The sequence below is a fragment of the Triticum dicoccoides genome, chromosome 3B (assembly GCF_002162155.2).
Source record: "Triticum dicoccoides isolate Atlit2015 ecotype Zavitan chromosome 3B, WEW_v2.0, whole genome shotgun sequence".
NCBI classification, from domain to species: domain Eukaryota; kingdom Viridiplantae; phylum Streptophyta; class Magnoliopsida; order Poales; family Poaceae; genus Triticum; species Triticum dicoccoides.
In genome coordinates, this window is record NC_041385.1 from 764,283,630 (window position 1) to 764,307,115 (window position 23,486).

Below are 23,486 nucleotides of genomic sequence, written 5' to 3' on the forward strand. Positions count from 1 at the left end.
TCGTTGATAACGGGATCACATCATTAGAAGAATGATGTGATGGACAAGACCCAATCCTAAGCCTAGCACAAAGATCGTAGTTCGTATGCTAAAGCTTTTCTAATGTCAAGTATATTTTCCTTAGACCATGAGATTGTGCAACTCCCGGATACCGTAGGAATGCTTTGGGTGTACCAAACGTCACAACGTAACTGGGTGGCTATAAAGGTGCACTACAGGTATCTCCGAAAGTGTCTGTTGGGTTGGCACGAATCGAGACTGGGATTTGTCACTCCGTGTAAACGGAGAGGTATCTCTGGGCCCACTCGGTAGGACATCATCATAATGTGCACAATGTGACCAATGGGTTGATCACGGGATGATGTGTTATGGAACGAGTAAAGAGACTTGCCGGTAACGAGATTGAACAAGGTATCGGTATACCGACGATCGAATCTCGGGCAAGTACAATACCGTTAGACAAAGGGAATTGTATACGGGATCGATTGAGTCCTTGACATCATGGTTCATTCGATGAGATCATTGTGGAACATGTGGGAGCCAACATGGTTATCCAGATCCCGCTGTTGGTTATTGACCGGAGAATGTCTCGGTCATGTCTGCATGGTTCCCGAACCCGTAGGGTCTACACACTTAAGGTTCGATGACGCTAGGGTTATAAAGGAAGTTTGTATGTGGTTACGGAATGTTGTTCGGAGTCCCGGATAAGATCCCGGACGTCACGAGGAGTTCCGGAATGGTCCGGAGGTAAATATTTATATATGGGAAGTCCTATTTTGGCCACCGGAAAATGTTCGCGATTTTTCGGTATTGTACCGGGAAGGTTCTAGAAGGTTCCGGAGTGGGGCCCACCTGCATGGGGGGACCCACATGAACGTGGGTAGTGGGGGCAAGGCCCCACACCCCTGGTCAAGGCGCACCAAGACCCCCCCTTAGAAGGAATAAGATCATATCCCGAAGGGATAAGATCAAGATCCCTAAAAAAGGGGGATAACAATCGGTGGGGAAGGAAATGATGGGATTTCTTTCCTCCCACCTTTGCCAACACCCCAATGGACTTGGAGGGCAAGAAACCAGCCCCCTCCACCCCTATATATAGTGGGGAGGCGCATGGGAGCTTCACCCAAGTTCTGGCGCAGCCCTTCCCCTCTCGCAAGTTCTCCTCCTCTCCCGCGGTGCTTGGCGAAGCCCTGCAGGATTGCCACGCTCCTCCATCACCACCACGCCGTCGTGCTGCTGCTGGACGGAGTCTTCCCCAACCTCTCCCTCTCTCCTTGCTGGATCAAGGCATGGAAGACGTCACCGGGCTGTACGTGTGTTGAACGCGGAGGTGCCATCCGTTCGGCACTAGGATCTCCGGTGATTTGGATCACGACGAGTACGACTCCTTCAACCCCGTTCTCTTGAACGCTTCCGCTTAGCGATCTACAAGGGTATGTAGATGCACTCTCCTTCCCCTCGTTGCTGGTTTCTCCATAGATAGATCTTGGTGACACGTAGGAAAATTTTGAATTTCTGCTACGTTCCCCAACAGTGGCATCAAGCTAGGTCTATTGCGTAGATTCTTTGCACGAGTAGAACACAAAGTAGTTGTGGGCGTTGATTTTGTTCAATATGCTTACCGTTACTAGTCCAATCTTGTTTCGACGGCATTGTGGGATGAAGCGGCCCGGACCGACCTTACACGTACTCTTACGTGAGACAGGTTCCACCGACTGACATGCACTTGGTGCATAAGGTGGCTAGCGGGTGCCAGTCTCTCCCACTTTAGGTCCTTATGAAAAGGGTCCTTATGAAGGGTAAATAGCAATTGACATATCACGTTATGGTTTTGCGTAGGTAAGAAACGTTCTTGCTAGAAACCCATAGCAGCCATGTAAAACATGCAAACAACAATTAGAGGACGTCTAACTTGTTTTTGCAGGGTATGCTATGTGATGTGATATGGCCAAGAAGAATGTGATGAATGATATGTGATGTATGAGATTGATCATGTTCTTGTAATAGGAATCACGACTTGCATGTCGATGAGTATGACAACCGGCAGGAGCCATAGGAGTTGTCTTTATTTATTGTATGACCTGTGTGTCATTGAACAACGCCATGTAATTACTTTACTTTATTGCTAACCGGTAGCCATAGTAGTAGAAGTAATAAGTTGGCGAGACAACTTCATGGAGACACGATGATGGAGATCATGATGATGGAGATCATGGTGTCATGCCGGTGACGATGATGATCATGGAGCCCCGAAGATGGAGATCAAAAGGAGCAATATGATATTGGCCATATCATGTCACTATTTGATTGCATGTGATGTTTATCATGTTTATACATCTTATTTGCTTAGAACGACGGTAGTAAATAAGATGATCCCTCATTAAAATTTCAAGAAAGTGTTCCCCCTAACTGTGCACCGTTGCGAAAGTTCATCGTTTCGAAGCACCACATGATCATCGGGTGTGATAGATTCTTACGTTCACATACAACGGGTGTAAGCCAGATTTACACACGTGAAACACTTAGGTTAACTTGACGAGCCTAGCATGTACAGACATGGCCTCGGAACACAAGAGACCAAAAGGTCGAGCATGAGTCGTTAGTAGATACGATCAACATGAAGATGTTCACCGATGATGACTAGTCCGTCTCACATGATGATCGGACACGGCCTAGTTGACTCGGATCATGTAATCATTTAGATGACTAGAGGGATGTCTATCTGAGTGGGAGTTCATAAGATGAACTTAATTATCCTAAACATAGTCAAAAGATCTTTGCAAATTATGTCGTAAGCTCGCGCTTTAGTTCCACTGTTTAGATATGTTCCTAGAGAAAATATAGTTGAAAGTTGACAGTAGCGATTATGCGGACAATAGAAAGCTTATGTCCTTAATGCACCACTCAGTGTGCTGAATCCCAAACGTCGTCTGTGGATGTTGCGAACATCGGACATACACGTTTTGATAACTACGTGATAGTTCAGTTAAACGGTTAGAGTTGAGGCACCAAAGACGATTTCGAAACGTCACGAAACATATGAGATGTTTCGAGGGCTGAAATTGGAAGTTCAGGCTCGTGCCCACGTCAAGAGGTATAAGACCTCCGACGATTTTCTTAGCCTGCAAACTAAGGGAGAAAAGCTCAATCGTTGAGCTTGTACTCAGATTGTCTGAGTATAACAATCACTTGAATCGAGTGGGAGTTGATCTTCCAGATGAGATAGTGATGTTTCTCCAAAGTCATTGCCACAAAGCTGGTAGAGCTTCATGATGAACTATAACATATCAGGGATAGAGATGATGATCCTTGAGGTATTCGCGATGTTTGACACCGTGAAAGTAGAAATCAAGAAGGAGCATCAATTGTTGATGGTTGGTGAAACCACTAGTTTCAAGAAGGGCAAGGGCAAGAAGGGATACTTCATGAAACGGCAAATCAGCTGCTGCTCTAGTGAAGAAACCCAAGGTTGAACCCAAACCCGAAACTAAGTGCTTCTGTGATAAGGGGAACAGTCACTAGAGCAAAATTACCCTAGATACTTGGTAGATGAGAAGGCTGGCAAGGTCTATAGAAGTATATTGGATATACATTATGTTAATGTGTACTTTACTAGTACTCCTGGTAGCACCAGGGTATTAAGATACCAGATCGGTTGCCAAGTGTTAGTAACTCGAAATAGAAGAGCTACGGAATAAACGGAGACTAGCTAAAGGTGAGCTGACGATATGTGTTGGAAGTGTTTCCAAGTTCGATGTGATCAAACATCGCACGCTCCCTCTACCATCAAGATTAGTATTAAACCTAAATAATTGTTATTTGGTGTTTGCGTTGAGCATAGACATGATTGGATTATGTCTATCGCAATATAGTTATTCATTTAAGGAGAATAATGGTTACTCTGTTTATTTGAATAATACCTTCAATGGTCTTGCACCTAAAATGAATGGTTTATTGAATCTCGATCGTAGTGATACACATGTTCATGCCAAAAGATATAAGATAGTAATGATAGTACCACCTGCTTGTGGCACTGCCATTTGAGTCATATTGGTATAAAACGCATGAAGAAGCTCCATGCTTATGGATCTTTGGACACACTCGTTTTTGAAAAGTTTGAGACATATGAACCATGTCTATTGGTATATATGCATGAAGAAACTCCATGCAGATGGATCATTTGGAGTCACTTGATTTTGAATCACTTGAGACATGCAAATCATACCACATGGGCAAGATGACTGAAAAGCCTCATTTTCAGTAAGATGGAACAAGAGAGCAACTTGTTGGAAGTAATACATTTTGATGTGTGCTGTCCAATGAGTGTCGAGGCACGCAGTGGATATCGTTGTGTTCTTACTTCACAGAAATTTGAGTAGATGCTGAGGATATTTACTTGATGAAACACAAGTCTGAATTATTGAAAGGTTCAAGTAATTTCAGAGTGAAGTTGAAGATCTTCGTGACAAGAGGATAAAAATGTCTATGATATGATCATAGAGATGAATATCTGAGTTGCGAGTTTGGTACACAATTAAGACATTGTGGAAATTGTTTCACAACTAACACCGCCTGGAACACCATAGTGTGATGGTGTGTCCGAACATCATAGATGCACCCTATTGGATATGGGGCATACCATGATGTCTCTTATCGAATTACCACTACCGTTCATGGGTTAGGCATTAGAGACAACCGCATTCACTTTAAATAGGGCACCACGTAATTCCGTTGAGATGACACCGTGTGAACTATAGTTTAGAGAAACCTAAGCTGTCGTTTCTTGAAAGTTTGGGGATGCGATGCTTATGTGAAAAGTTTCATCCTGATAAGCTCGAACCCAAAGAGGATAAATACATCTTCATAGGACACCCAAAACAGTTGGGTATACCTCCTAATTCAGATCCGGAAGCAAAAGTGATTGTTTCTAGAAACGGGTCCTTTCTCGAGGAAAAGTTTCTTTCGAAAGAATTGAGTGGGAGGATGGTCTTGATGAGGTTAATGAACCATCACTTCAACCAGTGTGTAGCAGGGCACAGGAAGTTGTTCATGTGGCACCTACACCAATTGAAGTGGAAGCTGATGATAGTGATCATGATGCTTCGGATCAAGTCACTACCGAACCTCGTAGGTCGACAAGGACGCGTACTACTTCAGAGTGGTACGCAATCCTGTCTTAGAGGTCATGTTGCTAGACAACAATGAACCTACGAGCTATGGAGAAGCGATGGTGGGCCCGGATTTCGACAAATGGCTCGAGGCCATAAAATCCGAGAGAGGATCCATGTATGAAAACAAAGTGTAGACTTTGGAAGAACTACTTGATGGTTGTAAGGCTGTTGGGTACAGATGGATTTTAAAAGGAAGACGGACAATGATGGTAAGTGTCACCATTAAGAAAGCTCGACTTGTCGCTAAGATGTTTTCCGACAAGTTCAAGGAGTTGACTACAATGAGACTTTCTCACTCGTAGCGATGCTAAGAGTCTGTTGGAATTATATTAGCAGTTACTGCATGATTTATGAAATCTTGCAGATAGGATGTCAAAATATTGTTTCCTCGACGATATTCTTGAGGAAAGGTTGTATGTGATACAACCAGAAGGTTTTGTCAATCCTGAAAGATGCTAACAAGTGTGCAAAGCTCCAGCAATCCTTCTAAGGACTGGAGTAAGCATCTCGGAGTTGGAATATATGCTTTGATGAGATGATCAAAGATTTTGGGTTTATACAAAGTTTATGAGAAACTTGTATTTCCAAAGAAGTGAGTGGGAGCACTATAGCATTTCTGATGAGTATATGTTGTTGACATATTGTTGACCGGAAATGATGTAGAATTTCTGGAAAGCATATAGACTTGTTTGAAAAGTGTTTTTCAATAAAAACCTGGATTAAGCTACTTGAACATTGAACGTCAAGATCTATAAGGATAGATCAAAAAATGCTTAATAGTACTTTCAAAATGAATACATACCATGACTAGATTTTGAAAGAGTTCAAAATAGATCAGCAAAGAAGGAGTTCTTGGCTGTGTTATAAGGTGTGAGTATTGAGTAAGACTCAAGACCTGACCACGACAGAAGAGAGGAAAAGGACGAAGGTCGTCCCCTATGCTTTAGACGCAGGCTCTATAGTATGCTATGATGTGTACCGCACCTGAAGTGCGCCTTGCCATGAGTCAGTCAAGGGGTACAAGAGTGATCCAGGAATGGATCACAGGACAGCGGTCAAAGTTATCCTTAGTAACTAGTGGACTAAGGAATTTTCTCGATTATGGAGGTGGTAAAAGAATTCGTCGTAAAGGGTTACGCCGATGCAAACTTTGACACTAATCCAGATTATTCTGAGTAGTAAACCGGATTCGTATAGTAGAACAATTGTTTGGAATAGCTCCAAATAGAGCGTGGTAGCTGCATCTAGGAGATGACACAGAGATTTGCAAAGCACACACGGATCTGAAAGGTTCAGATCCGTTGACTAATAACCTCTCTCACAAGCGAGATATGATCAAACCCCACGGGTGTCGATTCATTACAATCACATAGTGATGTGAACTAGATTATTGACTCTAGTGCAAGTGGAAGACTGTTGGAAATATGCCCTAGAGGCAATAATAAAATAGTTATTATTGTATTTCCTTGTTCATGATAATTGTCTATTATTCATGCTATAATTGTATTGACCGGAAACCACAATGCATGTGTGAATACATAGACCACAACATGTCCCTAGTGAGCCTCTAGTTGACTAGCTCGTTGATCAACAGATGGTCATGGTTTCCTGGCCATGGATATTGGATGTCATTGATAACGGGATCACATCATTGGGAGAATGATGTGATGGACAAAACCCAATCCTAAGCCTAGCACAAGATCGTGTAGTTCGTATGCTAAAGCTTTTCTAAATGTCAAGTATCTTTTCCTTAGACCATGAGATTGTGTAACTCCCGGATACCGTAGGAGTGCTTTGGGTGTACCAAACGTCACAACGTAACTGGGTGACTATAAAGGTGCACTACAGGTATCTCCGAAAGTGTCTGTTGGGTTGGCACGAATCGAGACTGAGATTTATCACTCCGTGTGACGGAGAGGTATCTCTGGGCCCACTCGGTAAGACATCATCATAATGTGCACAATGTGATCAAGCAGTTGATCGCGAGATGATGTGTTACGGAACGAGTAAAGAGACTTGCCGGTAACGAGATTGAACAAGGTATCGGGATACCGACGATCGAATCTCGGGCAAGTACTATCCCGCTAGACAAAGGGAATTGTATAAGGGATTGATTGAATCCTTGACATCGTGGTTCATCCGATGAGATCATCGTGAAACATGTGGGACCCAACATGGGTATCTAGATCACGTTGTTGGTTATTGGCCGGAAAGTTGTCTCAGTCATGTCTGCATGATTCCCGAACCCGTAGGGTCTACACACTTAAGGTTTGATGACGCTAGGGTTATAAGGGAAGTTTATATGTGGTTACCGAATGTTGTTTGGAGTCCCGGATGAGATCCCGGACGTCACGAGGAGTTCCAGAATGGTCCGGAGATAAAGATTTATATATGGAAAGTCTTGTTTTGATCACCGGAAAAGTTTCGGGTGCTACCGGTAATGTACCGGGACCACCGAAAGGGTTCCGGGGGTTCACCGGGAGGGGCCACCAGCCCCGGAGGCTTGCATGTGCCTAGAGTGGAAAGGGACCAGCCTCAGAGTGGGCTGGTGCGCCTCCCACCAAGGCCCAAGGCGCAGCTAGGAGGGGAGAGGGGAAACCCTAGGCACAGATGGGCCTAAAGGCCCACCCTAGGGCGCGCCCCGTCTCTCCCCCTCTTGGCCGCCCCCTCCAAGTCCCATCTAGGGCTGCCGCACCCCTAGGGTGGGAACCCTAGATGGGGGCGCAGCCACCTCCCCTTCTTCTATAAATAGTGGGGGGTTTGGGGCTGCCAGGGACATGAGTTTTCACCTCTCCTAGCCCTACCCCTCTCCCTCCTCGTCTCTCGTAGTGCTTGGCGAAGCCCTGCTAGAGTGCCACGCTCCTCCATCACCATCACACCGTTGTGCTGCTGCTGGACGGAGTCTTCCCCAACCTCTCTCTCTCTCCTTGCTGGATCAAGGCATGGGAGACGTTACCGGGTTGCACGTGTGTACGCGGAGGTGCCGTCCGTTCGGCACTAGGATCTTCGGTGATTTGGATCACGACGAGTACGACTCCTTCAACCCCGTTCTCTTGAACGCTTTCGCTTAGCAATCTACAAGGGTATGTAGATGCACTCCCCTTCCCCTCGTTGCTAGGTTACTTCATAGATTGATCTTGGTGATGCGTAGAAAATTTTGAATTTCTGCTACGTTCCCCAACAATGGCAACTGCAGTTGAGCAACCATGGCAACTGCAGTTGTCCGACATGGCAACCGTAGTTCAGCGACATGGCAACTGCAGTTAAATGAAAATGGACAAGGGTCTGGACCATGGCAAGTGCGGACGCGCGGTGACTCACGCGTGGCGTGCGGGACCAGAAGGTACGAGGCCTGACATATGAGGCGTGTGGGCGTTATCTACTTCGTCCACACGCACGCGTGTGAGAGGGACCGGAAGGAAAAAAAAAGTGTGGACATTACTTGTTTTGCCCACACGTAAATGTGTGGGCTGTTCTTCTTATACAACACACAAAATGTGTGGACAGTCTTCCTAACGCCCACACGTGTGACACTTATCGGCATCCTTTCTTTTTTGCAGAAACTCCAATAGGTCTGTCTATATTCGCAGCATTTTTCTGAATGGACAGTTCAGATCTTTTTGAGATTTGTTGCGAAGCTCAGAGAGATTGTTCACATCATTATTTTTTGACATTGTTGCGAAGAACAGGGCCAGCAGTTGAGGTCTGCAAGACTGCAACTGTACTACAGCTTGCTGGGATCATTTCTTAATGACATTATTGCCCAGATCAGTTCTGGTCTGCACGAATAAGACTGCACCAGACACCGTCATAAGCACAATGTTGGCAGTTGGCCTCCACCAAACAGTGTCATTAGCATGGAAAGGCGCAGCATACAGTGCCGAGTGTCGACACTGCCATCTACGACTATTTCGAACCGAAAGTTTCTTTCCTGAACCCACTCTTCCACTAACCCAGAGCAGAAATTTCCTCACAAGATGCGGAAAATTCCACCAGCCGATCGGCAAAGGAGTCAATAAGAACACACCAGACTCTCCGGAATTCATTCACCGTCACGCCCAAGTTATCCAACATTAACGCGCCAACGCAAACACGTCAACCACAAGACTAGAACATTACAGTTCCAACACGCAAAGTTTGATCAAACGAATCGAATGAATGAGCACAAAGACAATACGGCCAAATTATCAGAGATTCGAGCCCAACAGAGACAGAAATTTACAGAATATATCATGTTAAAACTCATATTTACATTACCATATCATACTAGCAGCGCCCAGAGGCGCCGGCGATTTTGAGCAGAAAATCCGAAGACAAAAGAACTGAAGAAATACCAAGGACGTACAAAAGAACTGTGCTGCTGCATATCTTATCCTCCCAACCATCTAGAAATCGAAGCCACCGCCGTCGTCGAACCCGGCGTCGTAGCCGGCGTCATACCCTCCGGCGGAGTCGGAGATCATGTCGCCGATGAGGAGCCCGCCGAGCGCGCCTCCGAGGAGCCCCGCGCCCAGGCCCATCCCCATGCCGCTCTTCTTCGGCGGCTTCACGGCCTGCTGCTGGTACCCATACCCGGCCGGCTGCTGCGGCGGGTAGCCGTAGCCGCCGTACCCTCCTTGCGGCGGCGGGGGCGGGTAGCCGTACCCGGTCGGCTGCTGCGGTGGGTACCCGTAGCCGTACTGCGGGGGCGGGGCGCCGTAGGGAGCGCCGGTGCTGGGTCCCGCGGCGGCCGCTGGGTAGGCCGTCACTGGCTCGCCTGCCTTCGCTGGCTTTCCTGACGGACCAGCGGGTGGGTAGCCGGCGGGTGCGGGGTAGGCGGTGGATGGCTCGCCTGTCTTTCCGGCAGGTGGGTAGCCGGAGGGAGGTGGGTAGGCACCAGCGGTTGCTGCTCCGTCGGCCTTCGCAGCCTGCGGGTACGCGGACTGCGGCGGGTACGCGGACGGAGCCCCGTAGGCGTCAGCCTTGCCGGCCGGGGGATACGCGCCCTGCGGCGGGTAGGCGGCGGCCGGGGGAGGCTGGGCGTACGCGGCCTGCGCACCACCGTAGGCGCCACCGGCCTGGCCCTGTGTCACCTCGCCGAGCTTGTACGAGAAGTTGAGCACCCCCTGGGGCTTCCCGGACCCGATCTTGCGGACCTGGTAGGCGACGAACTTGACGGGCACAGGGCCATCCGGGGCGCCGGAGAGCAGCTCGGAGAGCGGGATGTGGACCTCGCCGACGTCGCGGTCGCCGAGGGCGCGCTCGGCGCGGAGCAGCACGTGGACGGACCCCGCGGCGCTGGCGGGGACGGTGAACCGGACCGTGGCGTTCCAGGTCGGGTTGCGGCCGCCGGAGCGGTCGGTGGCGACGCGCTGGCGGGAGCGCGGGTCGCCGGAGAGCGAGACGACCGCGTACACCTCCATGGCCGAGAAGAGGTTCACGTCCTTGAGGTCCTTGCCCGATATCAGGGTCAGCTCCAGCGCCCTCTGCGCCATGGCGACGACGACGGCGATCTTCCTGCCGATTTGCCTTGGGGGATCGGGTGCTTCTTGCGCGGTTTCTGTGGATCGAGAGGAGAGGAGGGGGGGGGAGCAGATCTGGCTGTGGATGTATCCGAAGACTTGGTGATGGGATCGTTGGGAGGGCAGAGGGCTGCGCGTATTATATGGCGGGGAGGGAGCGGAGGAGGTTGCGGGGGTGCTTCTCCCACGCGGATACTTGGCCTCTAAGGCTGATGCGTGGGGCAGGACGGGTCGCGAACCCGCATGTCAGTGAGTGCGGTGTGGTTTCCGTAGGTCCATGGCGAATGCGCGTCGTTCTCAGGTGGTTCGTTCGCGACACGGGGGGCGCGCGGCATGCATGACGCGTGGTCCCCGGCGTGCGGTGGAGCCCACGTGTCATCGAGGGGCGTGTTCTAGGCGGCGGCAGTTGCGTCACGAATCTTCGGCCCGTCCCCACAGTTGAGGGTGAATGAATTGAACTTGTCGTACTGTTCAGGTTAGTGGGGCGGGGCCCACGCGTCGGCCTCGTGGGCGGGGCTCCGCTCAACGGATACGACGTCCTTGGGTAGGCCATCGTCTCTCCCAAAAAAGTGGAGCCTACGCACGCGCGTTGACGGGGTGACCGGCGCCCGTGTGGGTGGGGCGGCGCAGCCTCGCGACGAATCTCGGCCGTCATTAGTGGCGGCGGCGGCAGGTCAGGATTCGTATTCCCTTCTGTTTCCTCTTTCCTGTGCAGTTGCACTTGCAGGCTAAGGAAAAGTGAGTGCGTGTGACCGGAAAGAGAGAAAGAGAAGGCCTCCCTCTCGACGCGGGCACGACGCGGCTGCTCCGTCGCCGTAGCTTTCCGCGCATTGCGCTGCAGTACTACTGCACACGGAAGCAAGGAGGGATTCGTTCGGCTTTGGTTGGGGCCCTGCATCTGCTGCATGGTGTGGCTCGCCGCGCCGGGCACCGCTCGAGTAGAGTAGACGTCTTACGCGCTATGATTTGATTTCCTCCTGCGTGCCTCGCAGAGGTTTTTCTTTTCCGCGATGAAGAGGACCTCATACATACGTTGATTTTTTTAAAAACATGCAAGCACTCATACAAACGCGCATATGTTGAGTTTAAACAGCGGTACAACACACACCTCAAAAAGATACAAAATTACAAACATGTACCTGGGACCAATTCACCGCCCCGCCGTCGCCACCGCTCCCCCCTGGCCAGCAAGTACCCTTGGGCATGCGCACAGATCAGTGGTGAATCTACAAAGAAAATGGAGGGTGGGCTGGGTTGTCTATGTCACGAGAATGTATGTTGAGCTGGATTGACAAATTGTTGTGTTGGGCCTTTAGACAAGTGGCAAAACTAATTTTGCAAAGCTGGAGGGGAGCGCTTGAGCCTGTTAAAGCCTCCGTAGTAGATTTGCCACTGTCACAGATTGATGACGGGCGGGAAGTCTGCACCTTCGATCCAAAAGGAGTAAAGGACCAACAGTCCGAGAGAGGATTAACCAATAGAACAACATTACATGTGCCTGCTTAAGACGTCTCGACCACGTCGAGACATTGCCGCCGGCAAAATCCAATAGATTTGAGGTTCCACATACCTTAGCAGCCCCACATCGCCATTGTATGGAACGTCATATGACGACAACAGGGCCCAAGGATATGATCACCACATCACACGGCCATCGTCATCGCCCCTGTCGACCGCGCAAGGAGCACTAAACCTCGCCGGATCTCCAGATCTGCGGGCAACAACAACCAACAGCTCCTCGATGAAGCTCGACACCATGGCGTTGCTTGTCATCAAAATGGACAAAAAAGATATATCTAGAACTAAAATACATCTAGATACATCCCCTTTTATTCATTTTGATGAGAAGTATTTTCGGACAGAGGGAGGACATCATAGTGTCGCTGATATGCGGGGTCAAGGGTCCTCCATAGATGCCATAAAGTTGTGCAGAAGTTCTGATGTCACCGATTGATTCGTTTTGTCTGTTTCCCTAAAACAACCTGTCATTGTATTTCGTTTTGTTGGATAATTTACTCTTATACTTTTTTTTGCGGTGTGGATAATTTTACTCTTAATCCCTGGTGGCTCGTGCCAGACTGATTGTTGCTGTGATGCACGACAGGGTGTCATTGGGTGCTAGTCCACTACTCAAGCGGAAGTCAGCTCATGTATATATTTTTGTTGGCGAAATAAGTCAACTAATGGTTTGGATTGTTGTTTTTAGAATAATATATGTGGGACTGGTAAGGATCCAATTACAAGAAAACAATGTTCTTGCTAACCAGCCACTGCTAACGGGCTTAAAAAAAATTCAGTCATTGCTAACGGGCTTCAAATACTCACTTTTTTGTATTTAGTCCGCACACTACTTTTATAAAAAACAATATAAATATTTACAATATCAATTATATATGATATACTACTTAAAAATATTATTTATGATATAAAAATATATTTAATAATGAATGTAATGGTATCAATTTGACGTTGTAGATGTTAATATTTTCCCATAACTATGGTCAAAAGTTTACATAGTTTGATTTAAGACAAACATAAAATGCACAATAAATAAAACAGATTCGTGAACTTTTCTGTTTTAATCAATATTTTCCTGTCTTCAATTCGCAATTATTGTCCTAATTTGTGAACTTTTATTCAAACTTGTGAACTTTTTCAAATTCATGATCTTTTCAAATTCATTAACTTTTCATTTTAAAATTCATGAACTTACCTTGATTCGTGAATTATTTTTCCAATTAATGAACTTTTTTTCATATTTTTGATTCGTTTTTTCAAATATGTGAACTTTTCATATTCGTGAACTTCTTTCAATATCCACGAACGTTTTCGTGTTAAAATACATTTTTAAAGTTTATGAACAATTTTGTATTTTCAAACATTTTTAAAATTCGTGAATTGTTTTTGTATTCACGAACATTTTTCAAATTTGTGAACTTCTTTTGTATTTTGTGAAAAAAATCAACCTATGAACTTCTTTCTGTATTTGAGAAGTTTTTCCAAAATTTTGAAAACAACGGTCAATTGGGGTAAAATAGTTAGTGGTGAAAGGTCAAATGGTCAATCGCCGAATGTAACGGGCTGGCAAAGATTGAGCGAGCGTCCAAATCCTATTTGGCGCCCGTTTCGCCGGCTAAAGACATTGACGCGAACGCCCCCCCCCCCCACCTCCATCGATGTTGCATCTAAGAATTCTAGATTGAGCATAATTCTAGATTCTTGTTCAAAACATCTTTTTTTTAGTGAAGATGATGTATAATTCTAGATTGAGCATAACGAATTTGGACTCCCAGTTTATTAGTAGATTAATTAAGAAACCATCTAAGAATTTTTCAGAAGATACTTACTCTTAAGATTATAAATGATGTATTATATACACGTTTAGGAAGATACAAGGATGTTGTCAATACAAAATCTTATTTGTCATTATTTTCGAAGAAAGAATTGTTGTCATCTACTCACTCCTCTGTCCCATAATAATAAGACCGTTTTTGTCGGTCTAATGTAAAAAACGCTCTTATATTATGGGACGGAGGGAGTATGTACTAGTGGGCATGTCACGTGAGATATCCGCTATCTTGTTTGATATTTTTGATTTATGGAAAAAGTCCAAAATAAACCTTGAACTTGTAGATCAAAGCTAAATCAAACCCCGAACTTCAAATCCTTGAAATCAGCACACCGAACTATATAATCCCGGTCTAAATTAAACCTTGTGCGTTTTTCCGGAGGGATTGTCGACGTGGCAGCTGGTCAAAGAAAAATACAAGTGGGGAATCGAACCTGAGATCCGGCGCTACTAAACTCACGGCGTAACCTCTCCACCTAATTACCGTTAGTGACAAGTGAAAGGAGCGGACATATTTAATCAGAGTAATTAGCATCGAGATTCGAAAACATTTAAAATTTTTGAAAACATTTTCTTTAAAATAATCAACGATTTTGAAATCCGGATATTCTTAAAAGCAAAATACAGTTTTTTAAAATTCCGAACATGTTTTGCAAAAGTGTAAACAAATTTTGGAATTATGATTTTTTTAAAACACAAACACATTTTCAAACGTGACCATTTTGAAATCCCTGAATATATTTATGCATGAACCATTTAAACGTGATTTTTTTTTCAAATCAGTAACAATTTTAAACCTGATTTTTTTGAATTGAGACAATTTTGGAAAGCATGAATTTTTTTAAACATAATCATATTTTTAAAAAATCGGAACAAATTTTGGATCCTGAATAATATTTTAGAATGTGAACATTTTCTAAAAAACTTAATAATGGGGAAGGAATCGTATTTTTTTCAGGTTTCAAAATTGTTTGTGTTTTCAACAATTTTTCCTTTTTTTGCCAAAAAGGGTTCACACTTTAAAGAATGTTCGGGGCTTTTAAAAAATGGTTCATGTTTAGAAAAGTCATGTCTTTCTAAAACTGCTCGTAATAAAAAAAATGTCATTTTTTTTGGAAAAATTGTATTTAAAAAATTGGTTTTTTATTTCAAGAATATTTGGATTGCGAAATTGTTTAAAATTTTCAAGAAAATGTTTCAGACAATTGTAGAATTTTTTTTTCAAATCTCCACGCTGCATTGGTTTAAATATTTTCACGCTTTACTTGTCTCAGCAACGGCAATTAGTTAGAGTGGCTAGCAGGAGAACTGTACTAGCGTCTGGTCGGAAGTTCGATTCACAATTCTCTTCTTTTTCAACGTTTTTATGTGGCACGGTTCGGAAAAAATGTTGCAAAAAAAAACATGCTTTGCCCTGCCTGATCGGCCGGCCCAGTCTGGCCGCAGCCAACCATCCCGGGTTCTGGATGATCCCTGTTTGGGAAGGCACTTAAGGTTTAAAATAGACCGGGATTAGATAATTCAGTGTACTAATTTCAGGAATTTAAAGTTCAGGGTTTGATTTAGCTTTGGTCTACAAGTTTAAGGTTTGTTTTGGACTTTTTCCTTGATTTATATATGCACGATACGTGTAGAAATGATATTTATTACAGTTTTGCTAAAACACGTCTAGATGTGCAATAAGTTTTATTTTAGGGATTATTATAAGGTAATACGTGTAAAAATGATGTCTACATCAGTACACCCTCAAAAAACGATGCGTGGTAGATGTTGCCGAGGTTCACGACCCATCATACACGAGGTCCATGACCATTCACCGGGGGAGGTGGGTGCGGCAACAAGCAAGAAACGACGGCACATTCGACGGTGCGCGGCTGAAGATCGAGCGTTGGGCACTATAATAACGTCCGTTCGTTGAGCAGAAAAGTCGGCTAAAGCAACCCGATGAAACGCCCGAATTTGGCAAACCACGTGCAAGCCGCGGCAGATGTCGCCGAGGTTCCGGTGTACAGTATGTAGCAGCGCAAATCGGTGGACCTGCCGGAGAGTGACACGTACCTATATTATGTTTTGGACCATGCGGCCCCATCCCCTTGGAAGTTTGGCACGCGACGCGAGCGCCATCGCCCAGCACCAGCATCCGCAGCCAGGCAGGCACACACGTCGCCTCCAGAATATCTCATCTCATGCATCCTCCCTCAAAAGAATTGAAAAATCGCACGAACGAGACCACGAGGTCCACGACGCTTCCGTCATACACGAGGTCCACGCCCCGTCGTCTGCCTCTCACGAGCATTTGCCTGATGTAATCCTCCTCATCAAGAAAAAAAAAGAAAAAGGAAAAACGAGCGTTTGCTTGAGCCGTTTTATGTGGGAAGGTGGCACTCCGCACTCAACAACAGAGATAATACCGACGCACTTCCTTTTTGGAGGGGGATAAGGCACACTCCTTTTTCTCTATTTTTTTTGCGGAAACTCCTTTTTCTCTATTAAACAGTGAATATAAACCTTTTTCTTTTCTAGCATGACCAATCAGAGAGAGAGTGCAATGCGTCTGTTGTCACACCCCACGACCAATCAAATTTCACTAAAGGGACGACGGTGAGAGATTCTGCATCAGAATTTTGATTGAAAGGGACCAAAAGTCAACAATAATAGTAATATTCTTTCCGTTCCTAAATATAAGTCTTTTAAATATTTTAATATATACAACTCCATCTGTTTCATAATATAAGAGCGTTTTTTACACTAGTGTAGTGTCAAAAACGCTCTTATATTATGAGACGGAGGGAATACATACAAAACAAAGTGAGTGTTTTTTTTTTCTGTAGGAACAAAATTAGTGAATCTACTCTTTAAAATATGTGTATATACATGCACATGTAGTACGTATGTATTTAAACCTCTAAAAAGAAGGGTAGGGAATAATATATGGGTCTGTTTAGGACACATCTAGATGTGACATGGTTACGTCACTTCTAACCTGATGTCCATTATGTTTGTGGTCGATTTTTTTTGTCCCAGTTTATTTTGTTGTTTTTTATTGCTGTGTTATTTGTGGGAGGTTAGATGTGACAGTCTTAGAAAACATCTAGATGTGAATTAGACAAACTGATAATATGTATATAGACGCCCTACGTACCCCGCATATAAATAATATGGACGCCTTACTTCAACGACAAGGCTCGGCTGGGGTCAAAATTAGAGACCACTGATTGACATAAGCTCGAGCCAAAAGGGGGTCAGAAATGTGGAAACTGAAAAGAAAAGAGCGCGATTTATGGATCAGTACAAAGATACCGCCTTCGGCCGAGAGGAAACGGAAACGGAAACCTGGCCCGCTCGCCCGCCCGCCCACCACCGTCCGAAGAGCCAAAAGGGAGAGAGGCGACAGACCTGGCCTGGCCGCCTCCTTCCCAGAAGCCAGAATCCGGAAGCCGCCCCTGCCCAGGCCCGCCCCCTCGTCCCTCTGCGCGCCGCCGTCGCCATGGGCGCGGGCGCGGGCGCGGCGGAGGAGCCGTCGCAGACGCGGCGGGCGCTGGTCGACACGCTCGCGGGCGCCATCTCCGGGGGCATCTCCCGCACCGTCACCTCCCCCCTCGACGTCATCAAAATCCGGTTCCAGGTCCCCTCCCCCTCCCCCTTGAACCCACCCTCCAATTTCGGTTGCTTCCCCGTCGCTCAATTCGGGAGCCGGTAGCCTCGAATTCGTCGGGCCGCCAGGCTGGGGATGTTTGGGAGAATTTCCGTGGTTTCGGGTATGAGGAAGCCGTGTGGATTGCGCGTGCGCTGGATGGATGCGGCTGTCTCCGCGTCTTCACGCGTGCATTTGTTTGTCTCCGGGAAATCGGGGCCGAGGGGCTTCAGTAGGCCCCGGGTGTCCGCGTCTGCGTGGATTCGCGACGGGCGTGGGGGAGCTGCCTGGTTTGGGGAATTTTGCGGGTGCATTTGGTCCATTTGGTACTGCTTGAAGGAACGGGTCACTGTTTGAATCCTTTAGTGCTCAGTTTGATGTGTCAGAGCTGCTGTTGAATTATGATGTGACTGCGAGAATCGGTATTTCTGGAGCATCACTTCGGTAAACCGACTTATGACGAGCTTACCTAACGCTGACACTCCATACTCGTAAGGATTTCCTTGGAGGGATAATGTAGCATTCTGGCAGCTCCCTTAACACTTTGGGATGCTGAAGAGCTGCCTCCTGTTATGTACCTTCTTAATACCACTTCTTATTACCGTCCTATTTGTGGTTTGTTCACCCTTGATTCCACACAGAGCTGCCTATTCGTTTGCAAATGTTTCGTGTTACATCACCATTTTTGGTTTGAACACTGTTACATAAACTCAGATGATCATTTTGTGGGAGTTTTGGTTGATTTTGTTTTAGGGGTCTTATTTGTCAGACCATTGCAATATGGTGGAATCTATTTTAGTTGGATACCTACTGATTACGCTCTTTATACAGCAGAATAGTATTTTCCGACGTGTTTTCTTCACTAGATTGATGACTTCTTTTCTAAATCTTGACCGTTGTATTGAAGCACTCATAACTGCGTTGGGTGCAGCCTAACTGTAGCAATCTATAATCATATTTTGGTTACTGATATGCTCTTCAATGGCTTTTTCAGGTTCAATTAGAGCCGACGGCAAAATGGGGTGTACTTCGGAGGGATGTCTATGGACCTTCCAAGTACACTGGACTTATGCAAGCAACTAAAGATATTCTGCGAGAGGAAGGTTTGCCGGTATCTGCTTTTCTTCAAACACTCAGCTCATGCTTTATTTAGAGAAACTTGTCCATGGACAGTGATCATTAACTTGTTTTCTCATGCTAAATCTCAGCCTTAATATTTGTCTGTGAGGTTTGTTCTGTGAATCTTACCAGGCTGAACATGGGCCTAGAATTGAGGGTTACAGTCATGTTAGTTCTTAGTTGTAAATTATGCTTGGGGAAGGGAGTCCAATGCTATAGTCGGTATAGAACAATGCTAACTGCTATGATCAGTATTTAGTGGACTGGTCCAATTCTTGGTGGGGTCTTAATTTAACGAGTAAATTACAAAAAACGACCACATTCAGGAAAGCGGTAACAAAGAAATACCGTTTTGGGGGCTGGGTCATGAAATAACACTGTTCCTGGGCTGAGAGCGTTTTGACAGTGAATCTGATTACCTGGGCCTGTATGTCCGGGCCGATGTGGCGTTTCTGGTGCCACATGAGTTTTTTACTAGTCTACCTGTACGTCCCAACTGCCATGTACTCTCCTGTCTCTCTCTCGAGACGACGTGCAGCCGTGGCTCAGCGAGGCGCAGAAGTCTCTCTCTCCCTCCCTCCCTCTCTCTCTCTCTCTCTCTCTCTCTCTCTTGACGACGTGCAACCGTGGCTCAGTGACGCTCAGAAGACCTCATCATTGCTGAATTGCTTCACGTCTCCTGAGGTGGGGCGCCCGAAATGTTGTCTGGCTGCTTGTGAAGAATCTTCAATCCATCAGTTCTCCACGAATATATCAAATGGCTGACATGTAGTGTTAATATTGCTTTTACTTATGAGGTGATGTCATTGGTTGCTGCCTTTTTTGGGAAGTGTTTATTCCCTAGATTTCTATTCTGATATCTACTTTGCTTCTTTTTCACCCCCGGCACTTCTTTTGGTTTATCTACCTTGGGTTTATGCATGCTCTATGTTTGATTTAAATAGTCCATCTAAAACAATTCCGTGAAATATGCTCTTACTGTGCAAGATGCTGATGTTTCAGGGATTCTGGAGAGGAAATGTTCCAGCCTTGTTTATGTATATGCCGTATACTGCTATACAATTCACAGTTCTACACAAGCTAAAAACATTTGCATCAGGTTCATCGAGAACAGGTATGCCCTTTCAGCTTGGTTTTCAGTCTATATTTTAAAATCGATTACAAATGTCATCCTAGAACCTTGTAAGTGCTTGCAGTAGATAATAGTTTTTTACCCAAACTTTTAATTTATACAATTGATACATTATGAAATTTGATACTCCCAGAATTATATTGCTATTTGGGATTCTCATCTCAGTGCAATGATAAATGTTCAAATCCATGTTTCAGAACTGAAGCTTTAATATGATTTTTCACATCTCTTTAGTACTTATCTGGTCTATTGTTTCTTCGCAGAGGATCATCTGCACTTAAGTCCTTACTTATCTTACGTAAGTGGGGCTATCGCAGGAAGTGCAGCAACTGTAGGGTCATATCCATTTGACCTTCTCAGAACTATTCTTGCCTCACAGGGTGAACCGAAGGTAAATCTGATCTTATTTGTGATTTCTGGAACTGTTTGTTTCCTTGGAGTGTGAACATTTAAACTTAGTTGCAAACTTATGGTGCCACTAGTTTGGTTTTGCAAAATTGTAGTTAGATCCCTGGTCATCTTTCTTTACATTGAGTACTTGCAGTGATTTGTAGTACTTCTGTACTTTACTTCCATGCCGATAGTTAGTACTCACTTTACTCATAATATGGATATATCATTGTTAGATTGCATTAAGTTGAATCCTTTTGTTTTACAGTAGAGTTTGATTCAGTTTCATTTTGAACACAACGGACTTCCCCTTGCACCTTTTTTGGTTTTGTCATGAAGCCCAGGCTTCATTTTTTTTCTTATTTTCTTTTCTGATCTTTTTTTAGTTTTGTGTTCCATCAAGTGTCAACAATCTGCACAAAAAAATTGTTGTTAAGTTATACTCCCTCCGTCCCAAAATAAGTGGCTCAACTTTGTACTAGCTTTAGTACAAAGTTAGTACAAAGTTGAGTCACTTATTTTGGGACGGAGGGAGTACATGGCAAATCATTTTGTGTTAGCAACAGTTCAAGTCTTCAAGGTAGCCTTGAACAGAGAATTTATCTTCTGTATAGAACTTGATAGAACATTGATAAATTATTAAATGAGAACACCTAGGAGCAAAGATATTATTATTCTTTCCTTGAGAAGAAATATCACCCAATTCTGAAGTAGAGAGGACTGCAACCTGAGTTGGGAGTGTATACCCACACCTCCCACCAACCGAGCTAGGCTCAGTGTACAATGTTGATTTGTTTATGTGATTCTAAAATAGAAACCGATATTGTTAATTCATAATATGAGCTGTTTTCATTCATAAATGTATTCACAATATGGAATACAATAAATCTTATAACTTCAATATACAAAATACAAGTACACTCCTTGTCTTTTTTGGACTGTGCGTGATCTTGCTCTTAAATGTTTTTTGCAGCTGTGTGTGTTCTATAATTTTGTATTTTGAGATGCACATGTGAATACAAATCAAGTGCACACATTATATTACTATGCACTTATTCCCTGTGATTGATTTTTTGCACAATCATTGTAAGCCAACTGCTTGATGGATACTCTTGAGTTGACAATTCTATCATGATGCTTTCTTGTTGATTCACACAAAGTTTTATTTTTCTCTCTAGGTTTACCCCAATATGCGGTCTGCACTTGTTGATATAGTTCAAACTCGTGGTGTTCGAGGGCTGTATGCTGGTTTAACTCCAACTCTTGTTGAAATTATACCATATGCTGGCTTGCAGTTTGGTTCATACGACACTTTCAAACGTTCAATGATGGTAACAAAGCTAAACTCACAGTTTTACATGTACCCTCCAATGATTTTGAGATGATCTATAGATGATCTCAGCTGCGAGTTTTATCATATGATCGTATTAGATGTTGTACTCTTTCCTTAGTTTGTTATCCTTCTAGAATATGGGATATTGAGGTACCAAGAAATGCATTTTTTATGAAACATAAAGTATATAGCATGCTCATATAGGTAACAAGAAACTACTGGTGTTGTAACAATTTATTCAAGACAAGCTTGTTTCTTCATAAGAAAATTACACTTGATTTTTGTTCTCAACTTTGATTAGTATGTGTCTCTGAATTTTGGTTACGCCATGCTTCCCTGACCGCCATTTTTTCCCATATAGTCATGGAATAGATACAGATATGGAATTGAGGAGGATGACTCGGCATCAAGCTTCCAGCTATTTCTTTGTGGATTCGCAGCTGGAACATTTTCAAAAGCTGCATGTCACCCACTTGATGTTGTTAAGAAGAGATTCCAGGTAATGTGCATGTCTATTTTGTGGTGGACACTCTGTTCCAGTTCAGTACTAGCCTATTTAGATGTGCCTATGAATCACTTGGGTATGATTGTGAGACAATGCCGAGCCCTTTGTATATTTTGGAGCTAATATTTCTTCCAACATTTTGCAGATTGAAGGATTAAAACGTCATCCTAGGTATGGGGCGCGGATTGAGAGCAGCACATACAAGGGCATGTACCATGCCCTAACAGAGATAGTTGTTAAGGAGGGGTTTGGAGGCCTCTATAAAGGGCTTTTCCCATCGGTGGTGAAATCGGCTCCTGCTGGTGCAGTGACATTTGTGGCCTACGAATACATCTCGGACTGGTTAGAGTCATTACTCATGTGAAAGATCGCCATGCAGTATTCTTTCTCTCCTCGATTTGTTTTGAATTGTCCATAGTCCTTCTCGGCATCTGTATTAGTAAATGGATTTGTGTCTGGAAGAGGCTGCATTTCCCTTGGATCTTGCAGCCAATTCAAGATTTTGGGAGCCTACAAAACCAGCCGGATCATTTATGCTTGTAAGCTTCTTTCATGCAATTTTGAAAACAACCTAAGTTACTCAAAATAAGCAGTCAAATCCATGATTAAGCATTTGCCTTGCTAAGTATCTACTCAGCCAGGCATGCTGTTACTCCCTCCGTTCCTAAATATTTGTCTTTTTAGAGATTTCAAATGGACTACCACATACAGATGTATATAGACATATTTTAGAGTGTAAATTCACCCATTTTGCTCCGTATGTAGTCACTTGTTGAAATCTCTAGAAAAGACAAATGTTTAGGAACGGAGGGAGTACAATTTAATTGCCTGTGCATCATGTCACACATGCAAGTTACTGAATCTGAAATTGTTTTACAGGATAGGGGCCAAGGCCGGAGTTGAGTGAGTCCTTCAATTGGATAAAGGAGCTAACAGCACCCGCATTCTTGTCATCAGCGGGAACTTTCAGTTGTTTGGAGACCGCAAGGTCGATGGAGAAAGAAAGTGCATACGATCATTCGTTGAGAGTTGATACCTGTAAAGCCTTACACAGAGAGCGAGCTATTTTCCCGTTTTCTCTCCCTTAATTTTTTTTGCCCCCCATCGCCTAATGTTGTGATAGTGCATTCCTTGAGCTGTAACAGTGAGGCTGAGTAAAACTGATATAGAGCCTGTGACATGTGATAAATGTCAAGAGCAGCAGGCATTTTTGTTGAGATGCGATCATCGTACGCTTGACTGCTTTTCACTTAACTGTTATCTTTGTCGGTCTGTGGTTGCATTTGTATCTGTTTAAGCCATTTGCTTGCTTTGTTGCGTTGGTTATGTTTTTGCATATGGCTCGGTACAGT

General features: G+C 44.6%; 2 protein-coding genes across 4 annotated transcripts; one reads left to right on the forward strand and one right to left on the reverse strand.

Annotated features, from left to right (window-relative positions):
• Positions 1-9,321: 9,321 nt before the first annotated feature.
• On the reverse strand, positions 9,322-10,796 carry LOC119278360 (protein SRC2-like). The gene has a single exon (XM_037559715.1). It carries the CDS (start codon positions 10,643-10,645, stop codon positions 9,557-9,559), a length of 1,089 nt encoding a protein of 362 aa, XP_037415612.1. The 5' UTR covers positions 10,646-10,796; the 3' UTR covers positions 9,322-9,556.
• Positions 10,797-17,427: 6,631 nt separating this feature from the next.
• On the forward strand, positions 17,428-23,388 carry LOC119278361 (mitochondrial thiamine diphosphate carrier 2). 3 transcript variants are annotated; one of them, XR_005137742.1, is made up of 8 exons: positions 17,428-17,646; positions 18,650-18,766; positions 19,777-19,888; positions 20,170-20,297; positions 21,475-21,627; positions 21,991-22,128; positions 22,280-22,673; positions 23,014-23,388. XR_005137742.1 is itself a non-coding variant. In XM_037559716.1 (8 exons), exons 1-8 carry the CDS (start codon positions 17,509-17,511, stop codon positions 23,039-23,041), a joined length of 1,011 nt encoding a protein of 336 aa, XP_037415613.1. In that variant the 5' UTR covers positions 17,429-17,508; the 3' UTR covers positions 23,042-23,388. The 3 variants fall into 3 exon arrangements, 2 of the variants coding, with proteins under 2 accessions (XP_037415613.1, XP_037415614.1); XM_037559716.1 differs by having other exon boundaries at positions 17,429-17,646; positions 22,280-22,476; XM_037559717.1 differs by having other exon boundaries at positions 17,511-17,646; positions 18,650-18,758; positions 22,280-22,476.
• The last annotated feature ends 98 nt before the right edge of the window (positions 23,389-23,486 follow it).